This window comes from Uranotaenia lowii, unplaced genomic scaffold, assembly GCF_029784155.1.
Source record: "Uranotaenia lowii strain MFRU-FL unplaced genomic scaffold, ASM2978415v1 HiC_scaffold_168, whole genome shotgun sequence".
Taxonomy (NCBI): Eukaryota; Metazoa; Arthropoda; class Insecta; order Diptera; family Culicidae; genus Uranotaenia; species Uranotaenia lowii.
In genome coordinates, this window is record NW_026597721.1 from 32,459 (window position 1) to 52,787 (window position 20,329).

At 41.0% G+C, this 20,329-nt stretch overlaps 1 protein-coding gene across 1 annotated transcript; it reads left to right on the forward strand.

Moving 5' to 3' along the window:
• Positions 1 to 2,587: 2,587 nt before the first annotated feature.
• On the forward strand, positions 2,588 to 6,941 carry LOC129759501 (uncharacterized protein K02A2.6-like). The gene is made up of 3 exons (XM_055756968.1): positions 2,588 to 3,845; positions 3,891 to 6,616; positions 6,675 to 6,941. Exons 1-3 carry the CDS (start codon positions 2,588 to 2,590, stop codon positions 6,939 to 6,941), a joined length of 4,251 nt encoding a protein of 1,416 aa, XP_055612943.1.
• Positions 6,942 to 20,329: the final 13,388 nt, after the last annotated feature.

Consider the following 20,329-nt stretch of genomic DNA (forward strand, 5'->3'; position numbering starts at 1 on the left):
GAAGTCAGACCTGCCTTCGAAAACTCGTGTGCATCATTCGACATCAAGTGAGTTAATTTTTTTAAATGATTCAAAGCAATAAATCAAAGACTATTCGCCGAAAGAAGCATTGAAAAGTAACCAAGTCCGTAGTATTTCACATATGGAACTGTTATTCGGGTATATTTCATATAGGACAGCATAAATTGATATTTTTTTCGAAATTTGTAGAACAAAACCTCTTTTTTAGTGTTTTATTTTGAATCTAAAATGACGAAAATTCATATGGGACTGTTATGCGAGTAGTGGCAGTCTACAAAGCACAAAAAATAGTGATTTTTACCTGCTTTGATAAGTTCTTTTCTTTCCATGTTGTTAGAAGTGCGCGCTATCTCCATATGTGAGTGCAGTTGTTCGACCATTGTTTGTTTTCGTCCCAAAAAAAGAGATTTATTGTCATTATTTCTTTCATAACTCTTCAAGGTGTTAATGGCCCACTTTGGTGTCTTCAGATGAAAGTTGCATCATGAATTGAGCTATTCAATGGTATTTTTTGCAAAATATTCGGTGGTGCAGACGGTACTTTTAGACGCCATTTAAAGTTTATTTACAACTTTTCATGTTGAAGGTCTTTATTTATTTTTTTCCAACTATTTTATTTGGAAAGCTGATAAAATTTCAATGCATTTTGATGTGCTATTTTATAATTTCCGTTGAAAAATAACAGAGTTATATAGCTTTGAAAAATGGTTATTTTTTATTGACAAAAAAATCTAACCGAAGCTAACTCAAAAAATAAAAATGTTAGAAATCTGAAAAAATACATGTGTTTTTAAGTCGCAAAAATGAACCAAATTTTCAATTCTGGGGAAAATCTGAAGACTCCCGGCGCAAACCCGTCAGATAATAAAAAAAAATCCCCATCTGCCCTCTCACTTAAACCAAATCTATGAAAATATCCTAGTTAAAAATGTCTTGATAATCGATTGGACATAGTTTTAGATGCCCCACAAGCTTACGAACGGAGATAAAGCACCTTTAAACCCTTGATTCCCCTATATCTTGTAAACAATCCAGAAAAACACTGATTTAGATCAAAAATGTTGAACCAAAATTAACCTCTTGATAATTTTTTTTTTCTAGGAACCAAATGAAGGCTGTTTGAGCCACCGCTTGCTTCGGAAAATTGAGATATAGCTGATTTCACCCTCAATTCTCCAATATTTTTAAACGAATTATTTAAAAAATATAGTTTGGATTTGAACTGCAGTTGATTGCATTGCATGAAAAGTAGTCATGCAATACCTCGTTAGGCAACCAGCAGTGATGTCAATTGAATTTATTGTTAGTCAATGCCAACAGATATACCACTGTTAAACAGCTAATAACTTTTTTTCTTTATTAGATAAAAAGTTAAAGTCTTCGACAAATGTGTTCAGCGCAAAATTTTGTTTGGAGAATTAATAAATTGGTACAAAAACCATAAGTGGGCTCGGTTCCACAGAAGAAACAAAAATGATGTTGATTTTTCAGTACAAAATATTCAATTTTCCCATGCAAACCTAAAAGTTCAAGTTTACTCATGTAAACGTTACTTAAAAATTCTGCAAAATATCATGGATTAGTTTTGAACCAAAACAAAGTTTTTTAGACCCCAGGGTTTGAGAAATTCGAAAAATTACCCCAAATCGACTCAGTCTATTGCACAATTCACTGCAGATTTATTTATCAGCAAAAGGACGTTCAATCATTTCTACTCAATTTATTCTAAACACATTCTAAACACACACAGCATTGATGTTTACGAGTGTCTGGTGCAAACATGCTAAATAATACGCTAATCTCTAACGCGGCTTCGTACGGTCTGTTCTCCTTGTCAGGGGCGGCGTGCGGAGTGCAACAACGTTCTGGTGGTGTTCGGAACCCAAAACAGCAACACCACGACGGTCCTCCTGCGAGATAGTGGGGTTAGCTGCGGGTCTTGCGAGCCCGTGACTACAAAAAACATTATCAACGAAGAACGAACAACAAATTTCGGATGGAAATCGGCAAAGACCCACGCGACGAAAAGGGACTATCGATTGGAAAGTTGGAACATGGAACTGCCGATCTCTAAATTATGTGGGCAGTACCCACGTGCTCTCCAACGAATTGAAGAGCCGCAAATTCGACATCGTAGCTCTGCAGGAGGTATGCTGGAAGGGCTCCACGGTGTGGTAGTATAGTGTAGGAAGCATTTTGTTGGGAGGACAACTCACCAACCGTCAAATGACGGCACAATTTACCAGTGGGCCTCTACAGCTGACGGCTGTCAGCCTGACAGATGCCGCCTGATCGTGTGTCATCATCTCCGTGATTCAGCATATCTTCAGTTCAACTCCAAAAGTTATTGCGATAGGCAGCTCGTGCATTAAGTTTTATATATATGTAGTTATCGTCTAAATACAAAGTTTTATGTACACTACTCGCGAGTTGCTCATTCATTCCCCAAACCACATATCGCAACAGTGGCGACGAGAAAGTGGCGGAGCTGTTCAAAGTAAGCCCGTTTTCCCATAAAAATTGCGTTTTTTCGTGAATCGGCAAAAAGCACGTGGAAAATTTCGCGATGGCGACCAATCAAAGTGGTGCACCCGGTGCAGGAGCGCAGCAGTCAACGCTCTCGGATACGATCGTGCAGATCCTGGCCAATCAACAAAAGCTGATGGTCCAGCTTTCACAGCAGCTGTCCGCCACACAGGTAGCTATCAACAAGCTGTCCCGCGACGAAACCGTACTCGATTCACTGTCCAGCAACATGGCGGAATTCGTGTACGACAAAGAAACCGGGTACACATTCGACGCGTGGTTTTCCCGCTACAGCGATCTCTTCGAGAAAGACGCCAATAAGCTGGATGACGCGGCTAAAGTACGGCTCCTGCTACGGAAAATGAGCCCGCCGGACCACGAGCGTTACAACAGTTTTATTTTGCCAAAGCTGGCTCGTGAATTTTCCTTCAGCGAAACGGTGGCAAAATTAAAATCGCTGTTTGGTGCGTCTGTTTCCATCTTCCGTCGACGGTATAATTGCCTCCAGACAACCAAGGAGGACAGTGAGGATTATCTCGCCTACTCGTGCCGGGTGAACAAGTCCTGCGTCGACTTCAAACTATCAGAACTCACCGAAGACCAGTTCAAAGTTCTGACGTTTGTGTGCGGCCTCAAATCCAAACAAGACGCCGAAATAAGGATGCGGCTCATCAATAAGCTGAATGAATCAGCGGACCTCACACTCCAGCAAGTAGTTGAGCAGTGCAACAACCTCGTCAACCTCAAGATGGACACTGTCATGGTGGAAAATCCGTCAGCTGTCAACTACGTTGCTCACAACCAGAGGCCCCGGCATCTTTCAACCAGCGGCAGCACCTCCCACGATCAGCCTAAAACACCCTGCTGGTCCTGCGGAGGAATGCACTTCAGCAAAGATTGCCGATTCCGCGATCACAAGTGCCGTGACTGCGGCAAGCAGGGTCATCGAGATGGGTACTGCGCCTGTTTTGCATCAAAACCATCATCAAGCGCCTCGAGCAAGCAACAGCCGAAGAAAAACTTCAAGAAGAAGCGACAACACTCAGCGAAAAGAGTGACAGTCGGAAACATCCGCCAGGGGCGGAAATTCATCGACGTCCGGGTCAACGGTGTTCCCCTCCGACTCCAGTTGGACACTGGGTCGGACATCTCCATAATATCGCACCAATCATGGGTCAAACTGGGTCGTCCGAAGGTTCAACCAGTTTCGTGTCGGGCAAAAACAGCGTCCGGAGAACCTCTGGAACTCGTTTCGGAGCTACACTGCAGCATCACCCTCCAGAGCACCACCAGAGAGGGTAAGTGTTTTGTATCAGCTCCTAACGTGCGTCTCAACATTCTAGGTATCGACTTGATGGACCAATTCGGCTTGTGGAACCAGCCGATTACATCGTTCTGCAACCAAATCTCCAGTCAGCCCACTCAAGACGTTACCGACCTCCGGGCACGTTTCCCCGACGTGTTCACCACCAAACCAGGCCTGTGCAACAAGACCCCGATTCAGCTGGTGCTGAAAGCGAACCAAAAGCCGGTGTTCCGACCAAAAAGACCGGTGGCTTACAGCATGGAGAGCGTCGTGGAGGAAGAGCTGAACCGGTTGGAAAGTCTCGACATCATCAAGAAAATCGACTTTTCTGACTGGGCAGCCCCGATAGTCGTCGTGCGGAAGCCAAACGGGACGGTCCGCATATGCGCGGATTACTCCACCGGACTGAACGCTGCGCTAGAGCCAAATTGCTACCCGCTGCCCCTGCCCGAGGACATTTTTACGAAAATGGCCAACTGTCGATACTTCAGTCACATCGACCTGTCCGACGCCTACCTCCAGGTGCCGGTCGATGCAGCAAGCCAACCACTCCTTACCATCAACACACACAAGGGTCTTTACCAGTTCACCAGATTGTCGCCCGGCGTCAAATCCGCTCCGGGGACCTTCCAGCAGTTGATGGACGCCATGCTCGCCGGTCTCGACTGCACCACTGGTTATCTGGATGACATCCTGGTAGGGGGTCGAACTCAAGAAGAGCACCGCCGCAACCTACAACGTGTGCTCACTCGCCTGCAGGAATTCGGATTCACTGTCCGGATTGAAAAATGCAGCTTCAACATGCGCCAGGTAAAATACTTGGGCCAAATCCTCGATGGTGACGGAATCCGACCAGACCCGGAGAAGGTGGCCGCCATTGCCAACATGCCACCCCCACACGACGTTCCGACGCTTCGGTCTTATCTGGGTGCCATAAATTATTATGGCAAGTACGTGAAGGAGATGCGCACTCTTCGTCAACCAATGGATCAGCTGCTCAAAGCGGGCACCAAATTCGAGTGGTCAACAGCGTGCCAGAAATCGTTCGATCGCTTTCGGGAATTGCTACAATCGCCGTTGCTTCTGACGCACTACAACCCCAAAATCGACATCGTGGTGTCGGCGGATGCGTCATCGGTCGGGCTGGGAGCCCGCATTGCCCATAGGTTCCCCGACGGGTCAGTCAAAGCGATCTGTCACGTGTCCCGTAGCCTCACTCAAGCCGAAAGCAACTACAGTCAAGTCGAGAAGGAAGGCTTGGCGCTGGTGTTCGGTGTTACGCGGTTTCATCGGATGCTGTTCGGTCGTCATTTCATCCTCGAGACCGACCACAAACCGCTTCTGCAGATATTCGGCTCTAAAAAAGGCATTCCCATCTACACCGCTAACAGGCTCCAGCGGTGGGCCCTTACTCTTCTTCTTTACGATTTCGAGATTCGGTACATCTCCACCGATAGCTTCGGTCACGCTGACGTTCTCTCCAGGCTCATCAACAGTCACGTGCGACCAGAAGAAGAGCACGTAATCGCCAGTCTAGAGTTAGAAAAAAGCGTTCGCACCGTAGTCGACGAGTCACTTCAAGCTTTCCCGCTCTCCTTCAAGGCAGTTCAGAGCGAGACCAAAAGCGACACCAGTTTGCAGCAAGTGATTCGCTTTGTCAACGAAGGCTGGCCGACCAAGAAAACCAGTATCACCGATCCCGGAATTCAACAATTTTTCCAACGTCGAGAGTGTCTCTCCGTTGTCACCGGTTGCCTACTTTATGGTGAAAGATTGGTCATCCCGCCAAGGTTCCGGAAGCGCGTTCTCCAACAACTCCACAAAGGGCACCCCGGAGTTGAACGAATGCGCTCTTTGGCTCGTCGTTATGTATACTGGCCTAATGTCGACGACGAAGTAGCGAACCTCGTCCGTTCATGCAACGAATGTGCCAGCGTAGCCAAGACCGACCGGAAGACTACCATGGAATCCTGGCCAACACCGGAGAAACCGTGGCAGCGGTTACATCTGGATTACGCCGGTCCGCTGGATGGGAACTATTTTCTCATTCTGGTGGATTCATTCACAAAATGGCCGGAAGTAGTACGAACCAAGGACATCACCACCGCAACCACCTTGCGAATCCTTCGTGGAATCTTCGCGAGATACGGTCAACCGGAAACGCTCGTTACAGACAACGGGACGCAGCTCACCAGCGACCGGTTCGAATCGTACTGCGACACACACGGCATCGTTCACCTCAAGACAGCACCATTCCACCCGCAATCCAATGGATTAGCAGAGAGGTTTGTCGACACTTTTAAACGGTCGCTCAAGAAAATCACCGCAGGGGGGGAAACCCTCGACGAAGCCATCGACACTTTTCTGCTGTGCTACAGGACCACACCGTGTCGCAGCGCTCCTGGCGGGAAATCTCCTGCCGAGATGATGTACAACCGGAACATCCGTACGTCCCTGGAATTACTTCGCCCGCCTACGCCGTGTCACAAATTGCCAAGTACCGACCAGGAAGAACAATTCAATCGCAAACACGGCGCGAAAGCTCGCACCTACGATCCTCAAGATCTCGTCTGGGCTAAGGTCTACGCCTTCAACAAATGGACCTGGCAGCCTGGAATGGTCATCGAGCGCATCGGTCGGGTGATGTATAACATCTGGCTACCATCCAAACAAAACCTCATCCGATCCCACTGCAACCAACTGCGGACTCGGTACGAAGCTGGAAAGGAAGCAAATTCGGAAGCAATACCGGAAACAACTCAAGTACCGTTGTCTATTCTCCTGGACAGTTGGGGTCTACGTCCTACACCTGAGCCGGAAGTCGAACTGCCGGCCCAACTCCAAGAAATGCTACAACCATCGAATGATCGTCGACGTCAACGAACTCCCCTTAGCAACCAACGTCAAGAACCGATTCTTACTCGCCAGTCTTCGAGAATGCGAAGACAGCCAGCGAGGTACGATCCGTACCATCTTTATTAAAACGGGGGAGGTGTTGGGAGGACAACTCACCAACCGTCAAATGACGGCACAATTTACCAGTGGGCCTCTACAGCTGACGGCTGTCAGCCTGACAGATGCCGCCTGATCGTGTGTCATCATCTCCGTGATTCAGCATATCTTCAGTTCAACTCCAAAAGTTATTGCGATAGGCAGCTCGTGCATTAAGTTTTATATATATGTAGTTATCGTCTAAATACAAAGTTTTATGTACACTACTCGCGAGTTGCTCATTCATTCCCCAAACCACATATCGCAACACATTTGAATGTAATAAAAATACACTAGAATATTTATGAAATTTCTATACTTTCTTATAAATTGGGCAAAATTGGCTTATAATAACTGATCGTGTACAGTTTTAGAAATCTTACACGTGTATGATACAAATAATATTGAGGTAGGATAGAATTGATGATAGTGGTGGTGTATCTGTGTTCGAGACCTATTCATTACATGGAATTGGTAGAAACGGTCTAAAATGACTAATACTTATAAAAGGAAGCATTCGATTGACTGACACGGACACCTTAATGCTTCAGTCTATTAACGAGCTTTGCGGAATGAAGTTGCCGATTCTATGCTGGCAAAATAAAGAAAAAAAAAGTTTCTGTTACCACAATGGCGCAGTCGAAAACGGATCCGAAACCTGTGCTCATTCGCAACAATACGGAATCGGTGGTGCCTCGGGCTAAAAAGAGATGGAAAGTGGCAAAGCGGGTACGGTTTGGACTGCCCGAGTGGCATGGGGTAAGAAGGAAGCTATAGGAAACATCGGACAAGGTAAAATTCGAAAACTGCACCTTGAGTAAGCAGGTAAGGGGCCCAATCGTGCCGATAATTTTATTTGAGTGATCCTCCCCAGTTGAGACAGGTTAATAGACGACGATTTTCTTCAATCCATGATGTGTGGTTGTCCCATAGCAGGATAGCTAGATTCCTTAGGTATACTACTCCGTTGCTTGCATATGTATTAGTAGGCCAACCGAAAAATAGTTATAGAAATTTCACAGAAATGTATGGAAATGTGTTTAAATATTAGTTTTCTTATAAAACTACTGATTTTAAAATTATGCAAAAAATATAGAAATGTTCACCAAAGTATTTACAATGCATTAAGCGCTCTGCGAATGGAAAACATGTTTCCTAAGTGGATTTTTATAGAGTTTAAAAATATAGCTTTTTGCTGAATTCTTTATAACTGAAACTTTTTTTTATTTTTTAGTGTCTAAAATACAGAAGCATTCATTACAAATTGTAACAAGTCATTTTTTTACCATATTTTTAAAACTACATATGAAAAAATGCTTTCCGAAATTCGAATATTTTGCTGAAATACTGCTAAATTGCCAAAGAAAAACTGTCTCGTAGTCAAAATAAAGAGAGCTTTTGATCATAAATTTTACTAATTGCTTCACAACGTATTTCAAAGAATACGACTGATTACTTATTTGGACAATAAGACCCCTCAATCTTCCATAAATTGAAATTATGTTTCAAATCCCATACATATTGTTCTAAATTTCATAACTATTTTTGACCCTGTGTTTACACGGCTTTGTCGATTGAGGTTAAGCGCAATGTCATACCTTTTGATCTACCTATCTTGGTCCCATAGTACCAGTACCACAGTGTTGGTGTTTTTTTTCCTTCTCGGCGAACGGAATTGATAACATCGAATTAAGCTTGGGAGGAAATAATGTATGCGATGTTTTTTAACGAAATGTTTGTTTAACAGTGTGTGTAATCGAACAACATCCACCTGAGTTGGTGGCTGCTGGTAAGGTGGGGTTGGCCTCAAACATTTTTTTTTTTTCCTGTTGGGGAGAGAGTCCACTGCGACCATTAAGTTGATCTATTGTGGTATTACCCCGCGTTACTATTTTTACTTTGCTATGCTACTTGACACCCCTGCACTATTGGTTGAAGCTGCAGTTGTTTACCGGTAGCACTACGAGCACACACATATCAAGGTAGGATCTCCAAGTGCAATCTAAGTTCCCTTGAAAAGATCCATCCACATGCATGTGCTGCATTATTGAGGCGTACAATTCCAAGGTATACACGGCTAGCATTTCACTAATGCTATAACCGCCAACCTTCATCATACTATGTGTGCCAGGTTATGTCACGACCGGGATTCGATCTCATGAACGTTGGCTTAGAAGACAAGTATGCTATCCACTAGGCCACGATCTGCTGCCTCAAACATTTAAGATGTATTAAAATTAAAAAGTTTTTTTTTTCACTTAGCAGTGTAAATTTTTTTTTTCTGGCAATATATTGATTAAGTAACTTGATTGAACAAAAAAGATAAATTATGATGGCAAGAACAAATATCTTAGTTAGTGGGATTATTTTACAAGAGCATAAATTCTACTACTATTTTTTATAGCCCTTTTCGAAGAGTTTCAACATTTTTTTGTTAATTACATATTTCCCTGGGACAAAGGTAAGCTTCCAAACTAAAAACCAATCAAAAGGCTTGAAATTTTACCAACAGATGTAAGGTCTAAGGAATACAATGTTTATCTTTTTTTAACGCTGTCTCTATTCACAAGATAGAGGACGGATGAACAAAATAGATACAATTGTTGAACTTGTTTTATTTTTTTTCGGTCTTGCACTCCATTGACCTGAAGGAATGCTGGTTAAAAAAAAAACCTGGAGTTACGTTGCCTCATCGGGATGCCCATAACTGGAGGAATTATTTAATATTGTGGACTTGGCTGATTTGTGACCAATAAGTTTCAGAAATATTGTTACAATTGATCTAGTTAATCATGGATTTCGAATTGTTTCAACCTGGTTATATTTATCTTTACGTATTGCTAATGGTTTCGAATCCTTTTTTTATTCATTGACTAGTTTTTTTATTTATCAACCTTTTTTTGTATCGTTCACTTGCCCCAAAGCTGACATTTATTTGATAATATTTAAATTGTAATTACACGAAAACCTTTTAGCACAGGCCTTTTTACCAGGTCAAGGAAATGCATTTTTACAGATTATTATTTATTTTGTCTTTATAAGAACGACCAACAGCAACAAGAAGAGAAGTCAAAACATCGGCGAACTCAAAAAAAAAATCCATAAGATTTATTTTGGTTGTGAATAATGACGAAGGTAATGGTTGTTGCGTGCCATCAATAAACAGATTAAATGTGTTAATAGAACCGAACATTCACTCATTCAGAAAACCTTTCTATAATATCCTAGCAATACGTTGCAGTAGAGAATTGCTCGTTTATGGTTGCTCTAAGAAGTTGTGGAGGTAAAAAAATTTAATAAATGAATAAGAATACGATGCTGTTTAACTGCTTGGATATCTCTACGTTTAGTCATTAGCAACTTCTCAAAATGAACTTTGTTGAACCCATGGAATCATAGCATAGTTATACGCGCCCCTTGTAACAACGTAAGTCGAAAATTACTTTAAGGTTGATATCTAAATAATGCTGAGAAACAAGAGGTTGAGAAGCATTAAGATCCGTTAAGAGCTCAAAGATTTATTAAGAAAAAACTTTATCATCACTTTATCAAATTATCATTAATTAATATCTACGTCATAATGTCTACATTTTCCCTTAAATGTATTTTTTTAGAAATTTCCATATTATATTTTATTTTATTTAACTGCAATTGCAAATCAATAATATTATAAAAAAACTACCACACAATAAGAGTAAAATTCATCGTGATAAAAATGCAGATCAGTTTATATTCCCAGGTAAATTCCGGTATGTAATTTATATTATAGAATTATAAGGGATTACAACAAACTATGGCGAAGCTAAACGAGAGCTGCTTCCTGTTACCTGATGGTTGCTTTTGTTCCTTTCGTAGCAGATTTGTATGTTTTAGGAGCGACTTAATTTTTCCCCTGTATTAGTTATGAACAACCTAATCATTTGAATCCTGTGGAACCAGCTAAACTATGAAGAGTGGGCCTACTTGTTTCTTAATGGTCTCAGTTTGATTGCATAGATTTAAAATTCACTTATGCTTACACTGAACTGTTATTCTCAAGGTTATTAGATCACAAGGTTCTCTGACTTTGTCAGTAAGTAGGCGAGGAGAGCGCGGTGCGATTCAGTGAGTTTGTTTGTAAACATCGGAAAATTTGTTCGAGCTGAGGGCTTTGTTGGTAAACAAACTTCACGAACTCCATAGCAGCCAAATCAAAATGGCTGAATCGGGAGTTTCTCATATCGTTACACCTCCTATATATATACACACCTTGGTTATTCTTCCGCTATTCTTCGACATTCTTATGAAATTTTCAACATTAAAAAAGTGTATTTCCTCTTCTATGGTAAAACAGATTGCTCTATCAGTGGGGGGTATTTTGAGAAATCAGAGTGAATATGAAAAATTCCCGTTCAACGGCATGGCACTTGAAAAGGATGAAAAAATAAACAAATGTATGGATAAGCATGAACTAACCAACAATCTTGATAAACATGACCAATAGACGTTTGGAAACGAAGACATGAAATATAACGATCGAATTGATATTGCAAAAAAAAAACAAACATGAGTAAGCATGACCCCAATTACTAGTATGAAAAAGAGGACATAAATTAGAATGACCTAATTAGCATTACCTACTAAAATGAAAGCATGAATAAACACGACCCAACCGACTATTTTGGAAAAGAAGGCATGAATAAACCTGACCCAAACGACTGTATAAAAAAAGGCGTGATGAAGCATGACCCAAACGATTATTTTGAAAAAGCAGACATTAAGAAGGTGATCCAATCGTCTGTTTAGGAAATGAAGGCATAAATTAGCATGATATTTTCACTATGGAATGTACCCATTTATCTTAAATTTCTTTTGTAAAAGACGGCATGGAAAGGCATGACCCTGTAATAGTTTTTGAAAAAGATGGCATGGAAAGGCATGACCCTGTAGTAACTTTTGTAAAAGATGGAGGAGCAGACCCTATCACAAAAATTGATTCAAAATAACAAGGGAATGGCATGGCCCTATTGTAAAATTGAATAAAAGATGTCATGGGAAAGGCATGACCTAAGTTTTTTTTGTAAAAGACGGCATGGAAAGGCATGACCCCGTAGTAATTTTTGTAAAAGATGGCATGGAAAGGCATGACCTTGTACCTGTAGTAATGTTTGAAAAAGATGGCATGGAAAGGCATGACCCTGTAGTAATTTTATTAAAAGACGGCATGGAAAGGCATGACCCTTTGAAAAATTTTGGTAAAAAAAATGGAATGGAAAAGCAGACTCTATCACAAAACGTGATTCCAAATAGCAAGGGTATGGCATGGCCCTATAGTAAAATTGAATAAAATATGGCATTGGAAAGGCATGACCTAAGATTTTTTGTAAAAGACGGCATGGAAAGGCATTACCCTGTAGTAATTTTGGTAAAAGATGGCATGGGAAGGCATGAACCTGTAATATTTTTGTTGTAAAAGATGGCATGAAAAAGCATGACCCTATAATAATTTTAAAAAAAAAGTATGAATACACATGACTCAAACAACTATTTTGAAAAAAAAATGGTAAAAAGAAGCATGACCCAAACGACTATTTTGAAAATTAAGACATGAATAAGCTTGAACATATTCACATTTAGAAACGAAGACATGACTAAGAACGGTTAAAAAAGATAATTTGGAAAAAAGACAACACTAAGCTCCATTTGGAATAATCTAAAAAATGGCTTAACCATGCTCGGATACACATAAAAAATATTGACAAATAGAAAAAGAATAAACAATTCGATATCGTATAAAAAAGATTTCAGTATGCATGACTAATAGGACAAATTAAAGACGAAAGCTTAGATAAGACATCGACATTAAAAAAAAATAAAGAGAATATGTGAAGAATAGAGATGAGAGCAAAGAGTACCTGGGAGTCTAGAGTCAAGTACTGAATATCAAGTCGAAGATGTAAGAGGTATAAGTTTAAAGTCCATAATTATGAGTCAAGTATTGAAGATCAGGAGTCAAAGTGCAATAGCTGGGAGTCTAGAGTCAAGTACTGAAAATCAAGTCGAAGGTGTAAGAGGTATGAATTTAAAATCGAAAATTTTGAGTCAAGTATTGAAGATGCAGAGTCAGTCTAGAGTCAAATACTGAAAATCATGTCATTGGCCACGATTTATGAATCAGGAAGTGGAGTTCGATAGTTAAAAGTCGAGATTCATAGATTTAAAAAAAATGGGGAGCGTTGCAACCTACCAGCTAGTTGATTTGGATAGTTACGAATCGAGCAAGAAAAAGTAAATAAAAGTTTATTAGTGCAGCGAACAAATTTGAAATAAAAAGAGATATCCAACAAAATTTACTAATGTTAGTAAAGCGACATTTAAAAAGCGTCCATATTAAATGTTCGCTGTATTTGTGATATTGACGTTGTCATACATCGGATACAGATGAAAATTGGAACACGATAGTTTTGAGTGACGTGCAAACGATTTGAGTTATCAAATTTAGCGTAAGCGGTCGACAAAAGGGGTCGTCCATATTCACTTTTCAATATCTTAGTGATATTGACGTTTTTATATATCGGATTGGGATGAAACTTTGCACATCTCAGTTATTAGGAACAAACAACTGATTTCACTTATCCTAATCAAACTAATGACTTCACGGTCAAAGACTCCAAATAAATAAATAAATAAAGTCAGGGGTCGGCCAAAGGGGTCGTCCATGTTAACTATTCACTTCTAATGCGATATTGTCGTTTTAATACATCGGATTCAGATGAAAATTGGTAGACGTGAGTTTTGAGTGACGAGAAATTGATTCCAGGTATCAAATTTAGGGCCAGGGGTCAGCCAAAGGTGTCGTCCATCAACACAAATACTGTTCAAGAAAAATTATATATTGGATTAAGTTGAAAATTCGTATACGGGTGTACGTAGGGGTTTTGAGAGACGAGCAATTTATTTCGGGTATGTAATTTCGGGTCACAGGTCAGCGAAAGGGGACTTTTGATAATGTCGATCAATGTGAATAATTTCACCCCGAGGTTAAAAGTGACGACTTATCTTTTATGTTGCATTATAAGTTAATGATTAGGAAAATGTGTCATCCATATTGACTGCAAAAAATGGCTGTCAAAAGTCAAGAGCAAGAGTTACGTTAAAGAGAATTTAATGAAATATTAAAAGTCAGTGTAAGAATCTTGAATCATGATTGAAACAAATAGTACATTAATGGAAAGCAAATATCAAGGGTAGCAAAGCCATACAATCGCCATTAGTCTGAAAACTTGAATCAATGAATTATTAGAAAAGAGAAAAGTCATACTTAAGAGTCAAAAATAAGCTGTCAAGAGTTAGTCGCAACGGCCTTAGAGCCAAAGGTGAAAGGAATCAAGAGCCATGTCTGTAGGAAATAATATGAGAATAAATATCTTTGATGAATAAACGTAAAATGAACAGCTAGAAGAATGATACGGACTTGTTGTTAAAATATGGGAATGAATGAAATGAGAAAAGATTGTGTGATTGGCATCACTATCAATAGCCGAAGATGATTAACTCGTTTCGGTAAAAGCGCAAGTTCTTCCGAGAGAAGAAAGTGTGTAGAGTTTCGAAAGAAGAGAGTGTGTCGCGCATAGAGTGGGAATAAAAATCAGTTTACAAACTAGTTTCACGGAGTACAGGTCGGTACAAAATTAGGTGTGAGGAGATATTAGAATTTGGAAGAAAAACGCGTGGAATCAGTCGGTTTCGACAATGTCAAAAATGAAATTTTTGAAGCAAGTAAAAGTTAAGTAAAACAAAAAAGAATTGAGAATAAAGTGGCACAATCTAGAGTTTTGAGTAGGTGTATTAATGAGTAGGTGAATTAATGGTTCAAGAAGAGAGAGTAAATAGGGATAGATACACCGGTTTTGGTGAAAACTGAATACCGATAATCGGTGCTAAAAAAAAACTGATCGTTATTACCATCCCGAAGTGTAGGGTACGAAACTAGTGAAATTAAAGCCATACTTAAGAGTCAGCCAAAGGTAGAAGAAATTATTAGAATAGTAAAAAGTCAGAATTTAGCTGTGAGTGTGAAAAAAAAATAAAATAAAGAAGGCAAGAGCCCAAAAATGCGAATCGAAAGTTAATAATCATGGATTAATAGACAACATTCAAGTATCGTATTCAGTGCTTAGAACAACCAGTTCTAATAAAAAAAAAATAATTAGTCTAACGGATAAAGAGTCAAGAGCAAAAGGCAAGATCCAAACTTATAGAAGCAATAAATAGTAATGTGCTGAAATGACTTGAAAAGAACGTTTTTAAAGAAAAAAAAAATTGACTTTTGCACACTAACGAAACCAATTTACTTGTTTCTAGGTTATAAAAATTGATAGATGAAAGGTGATCATAATTATTCAAAATAAATAAATTATTTATGCGCTATTGTTTCATTCGATATCTGTACTCAGTTATTTTATTTCACTTTACCTTAAATTTCAGACTTATTGCAAATATTAAGGATAGGTTGCAGAAGACACAAATAACATGTGTCTTGAAAAAATGCTATCATCTTAGGAAGTGTAGAGAAGGGGGCGAATGTGGTAGTATAGTGTAGGAAGCATTTGAATGTAATAAAAATACACTAGAATATTTATGAAATTTCTATACTTTCTTATAAATTGGGCAAAATTGGCTTATAATAACTGATCGTGTACAGTTTTAGAAATCTTACACGTGTATGATACAAATAATATTGAGGTAGGATAGAATTGATGATAGTGGTGGTGTATCTGTGTTCGAGACCTATTCATTACATGGAATTGGTAGAAACGGTCTAAAATGACTAATACTTATAAAAGGAAGCATTCGATTGACTGACACGGACACCTTAATGCTTCAGTCTATTAACGAGCTTTGCGGAATGAAGTTGCCGATTCTATGCTGGCAAAATAAAGAAAAAAAAAAGTTTCTGTTACCACACACGGTACGAACGTATCCAGATGGTCGTGCCATCTACCAGAGCTGCGGCAACACACACGAGCTTGGAACAGCTTTTATAGTGATGGGAAAGATGCAAAAGCGCGTGATCGGGTGGTGGCCGATGAACTCACGAATGTGCCGGTTGAGAATCAAGGGCCGGTTCTTCAACATCAGCATCATCAACGTGCACAGCCCTCACCTCGGAAGTACCGGCGACGACAAAGACTAATTTTACGCGCAGCTGAAGCGTGAATACGACCGTTGCCCAAAACATGATATCAAGATCATCATCGGGGATTTTAACGCTCAGGTCGGCCAGGAGGAGGAATTTAAACCGAAAATTGGAAGGTTCAGTGCGCACCAGCTGACCAACGAAAACGGCCTCAGACTTATTGATTTCGCCGCCTCGGAACGAATGGCCGTACGTAGTACCTTTTTCCAGCACCGCCTCCCACACAAGTACACCTGGAGATCACCGTATCAAACGCAATCCCAGATCGACCACGTTTTGATTGACAGCCGGCACTTCTCGGACATCATCGACGTCAGATACTGTCGAGGCGCCAACATCGAGTCAGACCACTATCTGGTAATGGTGAAGATGCGCCCAAAACTCTCCGTAGTGAACAACACACGAAACCGACGCCTGCCTCGGTTAAATATCGCACGACTGAAGCAACCTGAGGTCGCTGCAATCGGTCAAAGCAGTGCTGCCGGCAGAGGGCGAGCTTGACGAAGCCCCTCTCGAGGACTGTTGGGATACCATCAACAGTGCTGCGGAGAACGTCATCGGTTATGTGGAGCGAACTCGACGGAACGACTTGTTCGACGAGGAGTGTAGGAGGGTGATGGACTAAGAGAATGCCGCGCGGGCGGCAGTAGTGCAAAGAGGCACCCGTCGAAATGTGGAAAATCACCGACAGCGGAAGAGGCAGCGAGTCCGAATTTTCCAGGAGAAAAAGCGCCGCCTGGAGGAGGGAAGCTCGAGGAGCTGGAGTAGCTGCATCGTTCCCAAGAAACACGAAAGTTCTATCAGAAACTCAACGCATCCCGCAAAGGCTTCGTGCCGCTAGCCGAAATGTTCCGGGATAAGGACGGGGGCACCCTGACGGACAATCGTGAGGTGATCACAAGGTGGAAGCTTACGCCGGTTGATAGTCCGGATCTGGGACGTAGAACAGCTACCGGAGGAGGGGGCCCCATCTACAAGAAGGGCGACAAATTGGACTGTGAGAACTACCGAGCGATCACTGTCCTCTATGCCGCCTACAAAGTGCTGTCCCGAGCCATACTCCGCCGCCTAACGCCACAAGCAAACAGATTCGTGGGAAGTCATCAGGCCGGCTTCATGGAGGGACGGTCTACGACGGACCAGATATTCACATTACGGCAAATCCTCCAAAAATGCCGGGAACACCAAGTCCCTACGCACCATCTATTCATCGACTTCAAAGCCGCATACGACACGATCGACCGTAACGAGCTATGGAAAATCATGCACGAGAATGGCTTTTCCGGGAAACTGATCAGACTGATCAAGGCGACGATGGATGGAACGCAGTGCTGTGTGCGGATTTCGGGTGAATTGTCGAGTTCATTCGAATCTCGCAGGGGGCTTCGACAAGGTGATGGTTTATCCTGCATGATGTTCAACGTGGCGCTAGAAGGTGTTATTCGACGAGCGGTGGGCGAAATGCGGGGCACGATTTTCAACAGATCCAGTCAACTTATCTGCTTTGCCGATGACATTGATATAGTCGGCAGATCATCTGCGGCGGTGGGGGAGATCTACCGCAAACTGAAACGCGAAGCAGGAAGGATTGGGTTGATGATTAATACGTCCAAGACAAAGTACATGCTGGCCTGCGGATCCGAGACCGACCGAACCCGCTTGTCCAGTAATAACAAGGTCACGATCGACGGCGACGAGCTGGAGATAGTCGAAGACTTTGTCTATCTCGGCTCCCTGGTGACCGCAGACAATGACACCAGCCGTGAGATCCGGAGGCGAATTATCAGCGGAAGTCGTGCCTACTATGGACTCCACAAGCAACTGCGGTCGAGAAGACTTAGCCCTCGCACGAAGTGTAACCTATATATGACGCTCATTAGACCGGTTGTTCTCTACGGGCACGAGACATGGATATTGCTCGAGGAGGACCAGCGTACACTCGGAGTATTCGAGCGACGAGTGTTAAGAACCATCTTTGGCGACGTACAGGAGAACGGAATGTGGAGGCGAAGGATGAACCACGAGCTCGCGCGACTCTACGGCGAACCCAGTATCCAGAAGGTGGTGAAAGCTGGCCGGATACGCTGGGCGGGACATGTTGCGAGAATGCCGGACGACTGTTCTGCAAAACAGGTGTTCGCTACGAATCCGGTAGGAACAAGACGAGCGGGGGCGCAACGAGCGAGGTGGTTAGACCAAGTGGAGCGTGATCTGGCGAACGTGGGGTGCCCGAGAAATTGGAGAACGGTTGCCATGGACCGAGCGAATTTTAGGAATTATGTTCGTCAAATTATGTCGTTAGACGAAATACTAAAGCTTAGTTCTTTTAGAAATGGGACAGTTACGAATGCCTGTATCTCAAAAACCATTCGTTTGAACGAAATAGTTTCTATGAAGAAAAAGAAGGTAATGTTATGATCTTTCATGAAAAAATTTGAAAAAAAATATTTACCGTTTTTTGTTAAAGAAATTTCTACTTTATTCTTGGTATCTCCCATTGGCCGGCGCACACTTTTTTCAGTCATGGTATTGATCAGTTTCTCCAATTTATACTTCGTAAAATCTATAATTTAGGTGGCTTCACCCTAGTTCTTCAATTTCTGATACTTTTTGGTCCAATACTTCTCTGGAAACTTTAAACAGGAAGAATTTTAGTGGATACAGTTGTTTCGAAATTAACAAATTTGATTATTTTTGACCACATTTTTCAACGTTTTTTTTCGGTACCGGTTTTACAGCTTAAGAGCTTTGGAACTATCTAAAAATGGTTGTTTGAGATTGGATTTCAATGAATCATCACTAGGCATCACTTTCAGCTTATCGGAAAAAAATGGTTTTGGACATTTCAGCGATCTACCCTTAGTTTTTCGTTTATTGAAAATTAAAAATGCTGGTATGAGACTTGACTTCCTTGGTGATCCTTAACCGTTGTTGCCGATCATGTGCTTCACTCCAATGCTTGATTTGAACTTTGTGGACATTATTAACAGTGTTTGCATACTTATCCACCACAAAAACTCAGTAATATTTTGAAAAATCAACGGTTTTGTCAGCTATCAATTTGCTAATGACGAATTTCGAAGGAAACTGTGCAAAATTATTTTTTTCTTTTTCTCTTGCATCGTACATATCTCAAAAACGCTTAAATTTTAAATTTTGAAAAAAATAGGTCGAATAGTATTTTTTACAGGCAACAAAATGCTGTCAAAATTTTTAATATCCAATAACTAGTTAACGAGCTATAACCAAATGAAAGTGTCCCATTTCTAAAAGAACTAAGCTTTATGTAAATAAATAAATAAAAATAATTGATTATTTTAACAACATTTAACGGTTTCGATGAGCTTCAATTGTTGAAAGATGCACCTCAGTATAGACAAGTCTAAAAAATTTCAATTGGTACGAAGTTGAACAAAAAAAAATATAATAAGAGGAGAGGTATGGTCTGGATGATAAACTGGTGGAATTTAAAAAAAAAATAAAGAAACGTTTAAAAATTAAGAAAGTTTTAAAAATACAAACTTTATACTTAATAGTAAATAAAAAAAATATAATTTTTGCTGCTTGTGACTCGTTTTAAAATTCCGGTAACGTCCTAAAATCTGTAACTATGTATGGCCGCTGTGTCGGTACCATAAAGATAAAAACTGAGAAAACCTCATGAATTATTGATTACCCGATGAACTTGATCTTCACCCTCGCCGGGTTCGGCTACGGAAAGACAATTTCCCAGGCCCCCCTGCGTATAACGGACATATGAATGAAAAAAGTCCACCTGCCATGCCGAGAGCCAAGTGAACCAAATCGGAAATCAGCAGAGCGAGCGGCAGATATGTGGAAGTGATCCGATTGACGATAGTCAGCAGAAGCGCCTTCCATGTAGGAATCAGAAGTTTGTTGAACGGTCTTCGCACTGTTGTGTGATAACATCTTATGATTAAGCGTGATAATAATAATAAAAATCAATTTTCAACTGAAATTTGAAACTTTTAAATTGAAAGTCTTTTAGAGAAATTATATTTGAAAGATAATTTTAATAAAAACAAATTTTATAACGGATAAAACATGCAGGTTGACTGTGCATTGCTGGTCAAGAAATATAAAAAAAATCCTCAAATGCGTGTGGGTTTCACAATCCTTGTACAGGTGAGTGGACGAACGAAGTCGGTGAGGCACAAATTGCCAAAGTCCGTGAGAAAATGTTCCGCCAATTTTTCATCTCTTTTTAGATTCGCCGAATAATGTCTGGGGTTCTCAGCTGAGAAGTTTTGAACACAAATTGAGCTCGAATAAATTATCATTGTGTT

What these genes read in the sequence shown, in the direction of transcription:
- LOC129759501 (XM_055756968.1), top strand. Translation starts at nt 2,588, where the DNA reads ATGGCGACCAATCAAAGTGGTGCACCCGGTGCAGGAGCGCAGCAGTCA. An exon ending in CCAGAGCACCACCAGAGAGG is followed by an intron (nt 3,846 to 3,890) that starts GTAAGTGTTTTG and finishes TCAACATTCTAG; the next exon opens with GTATCGACTTGATGGACCAA. An exon ending in CAATACCGGAAACAACTCAA is followed by an intron (nt 6,617 to 6,674) that starts GTACCGTTGTCT and finishes CTGAGCCGGAAG; the next exon opens with TCGAACTGCCGGCCCAACTC.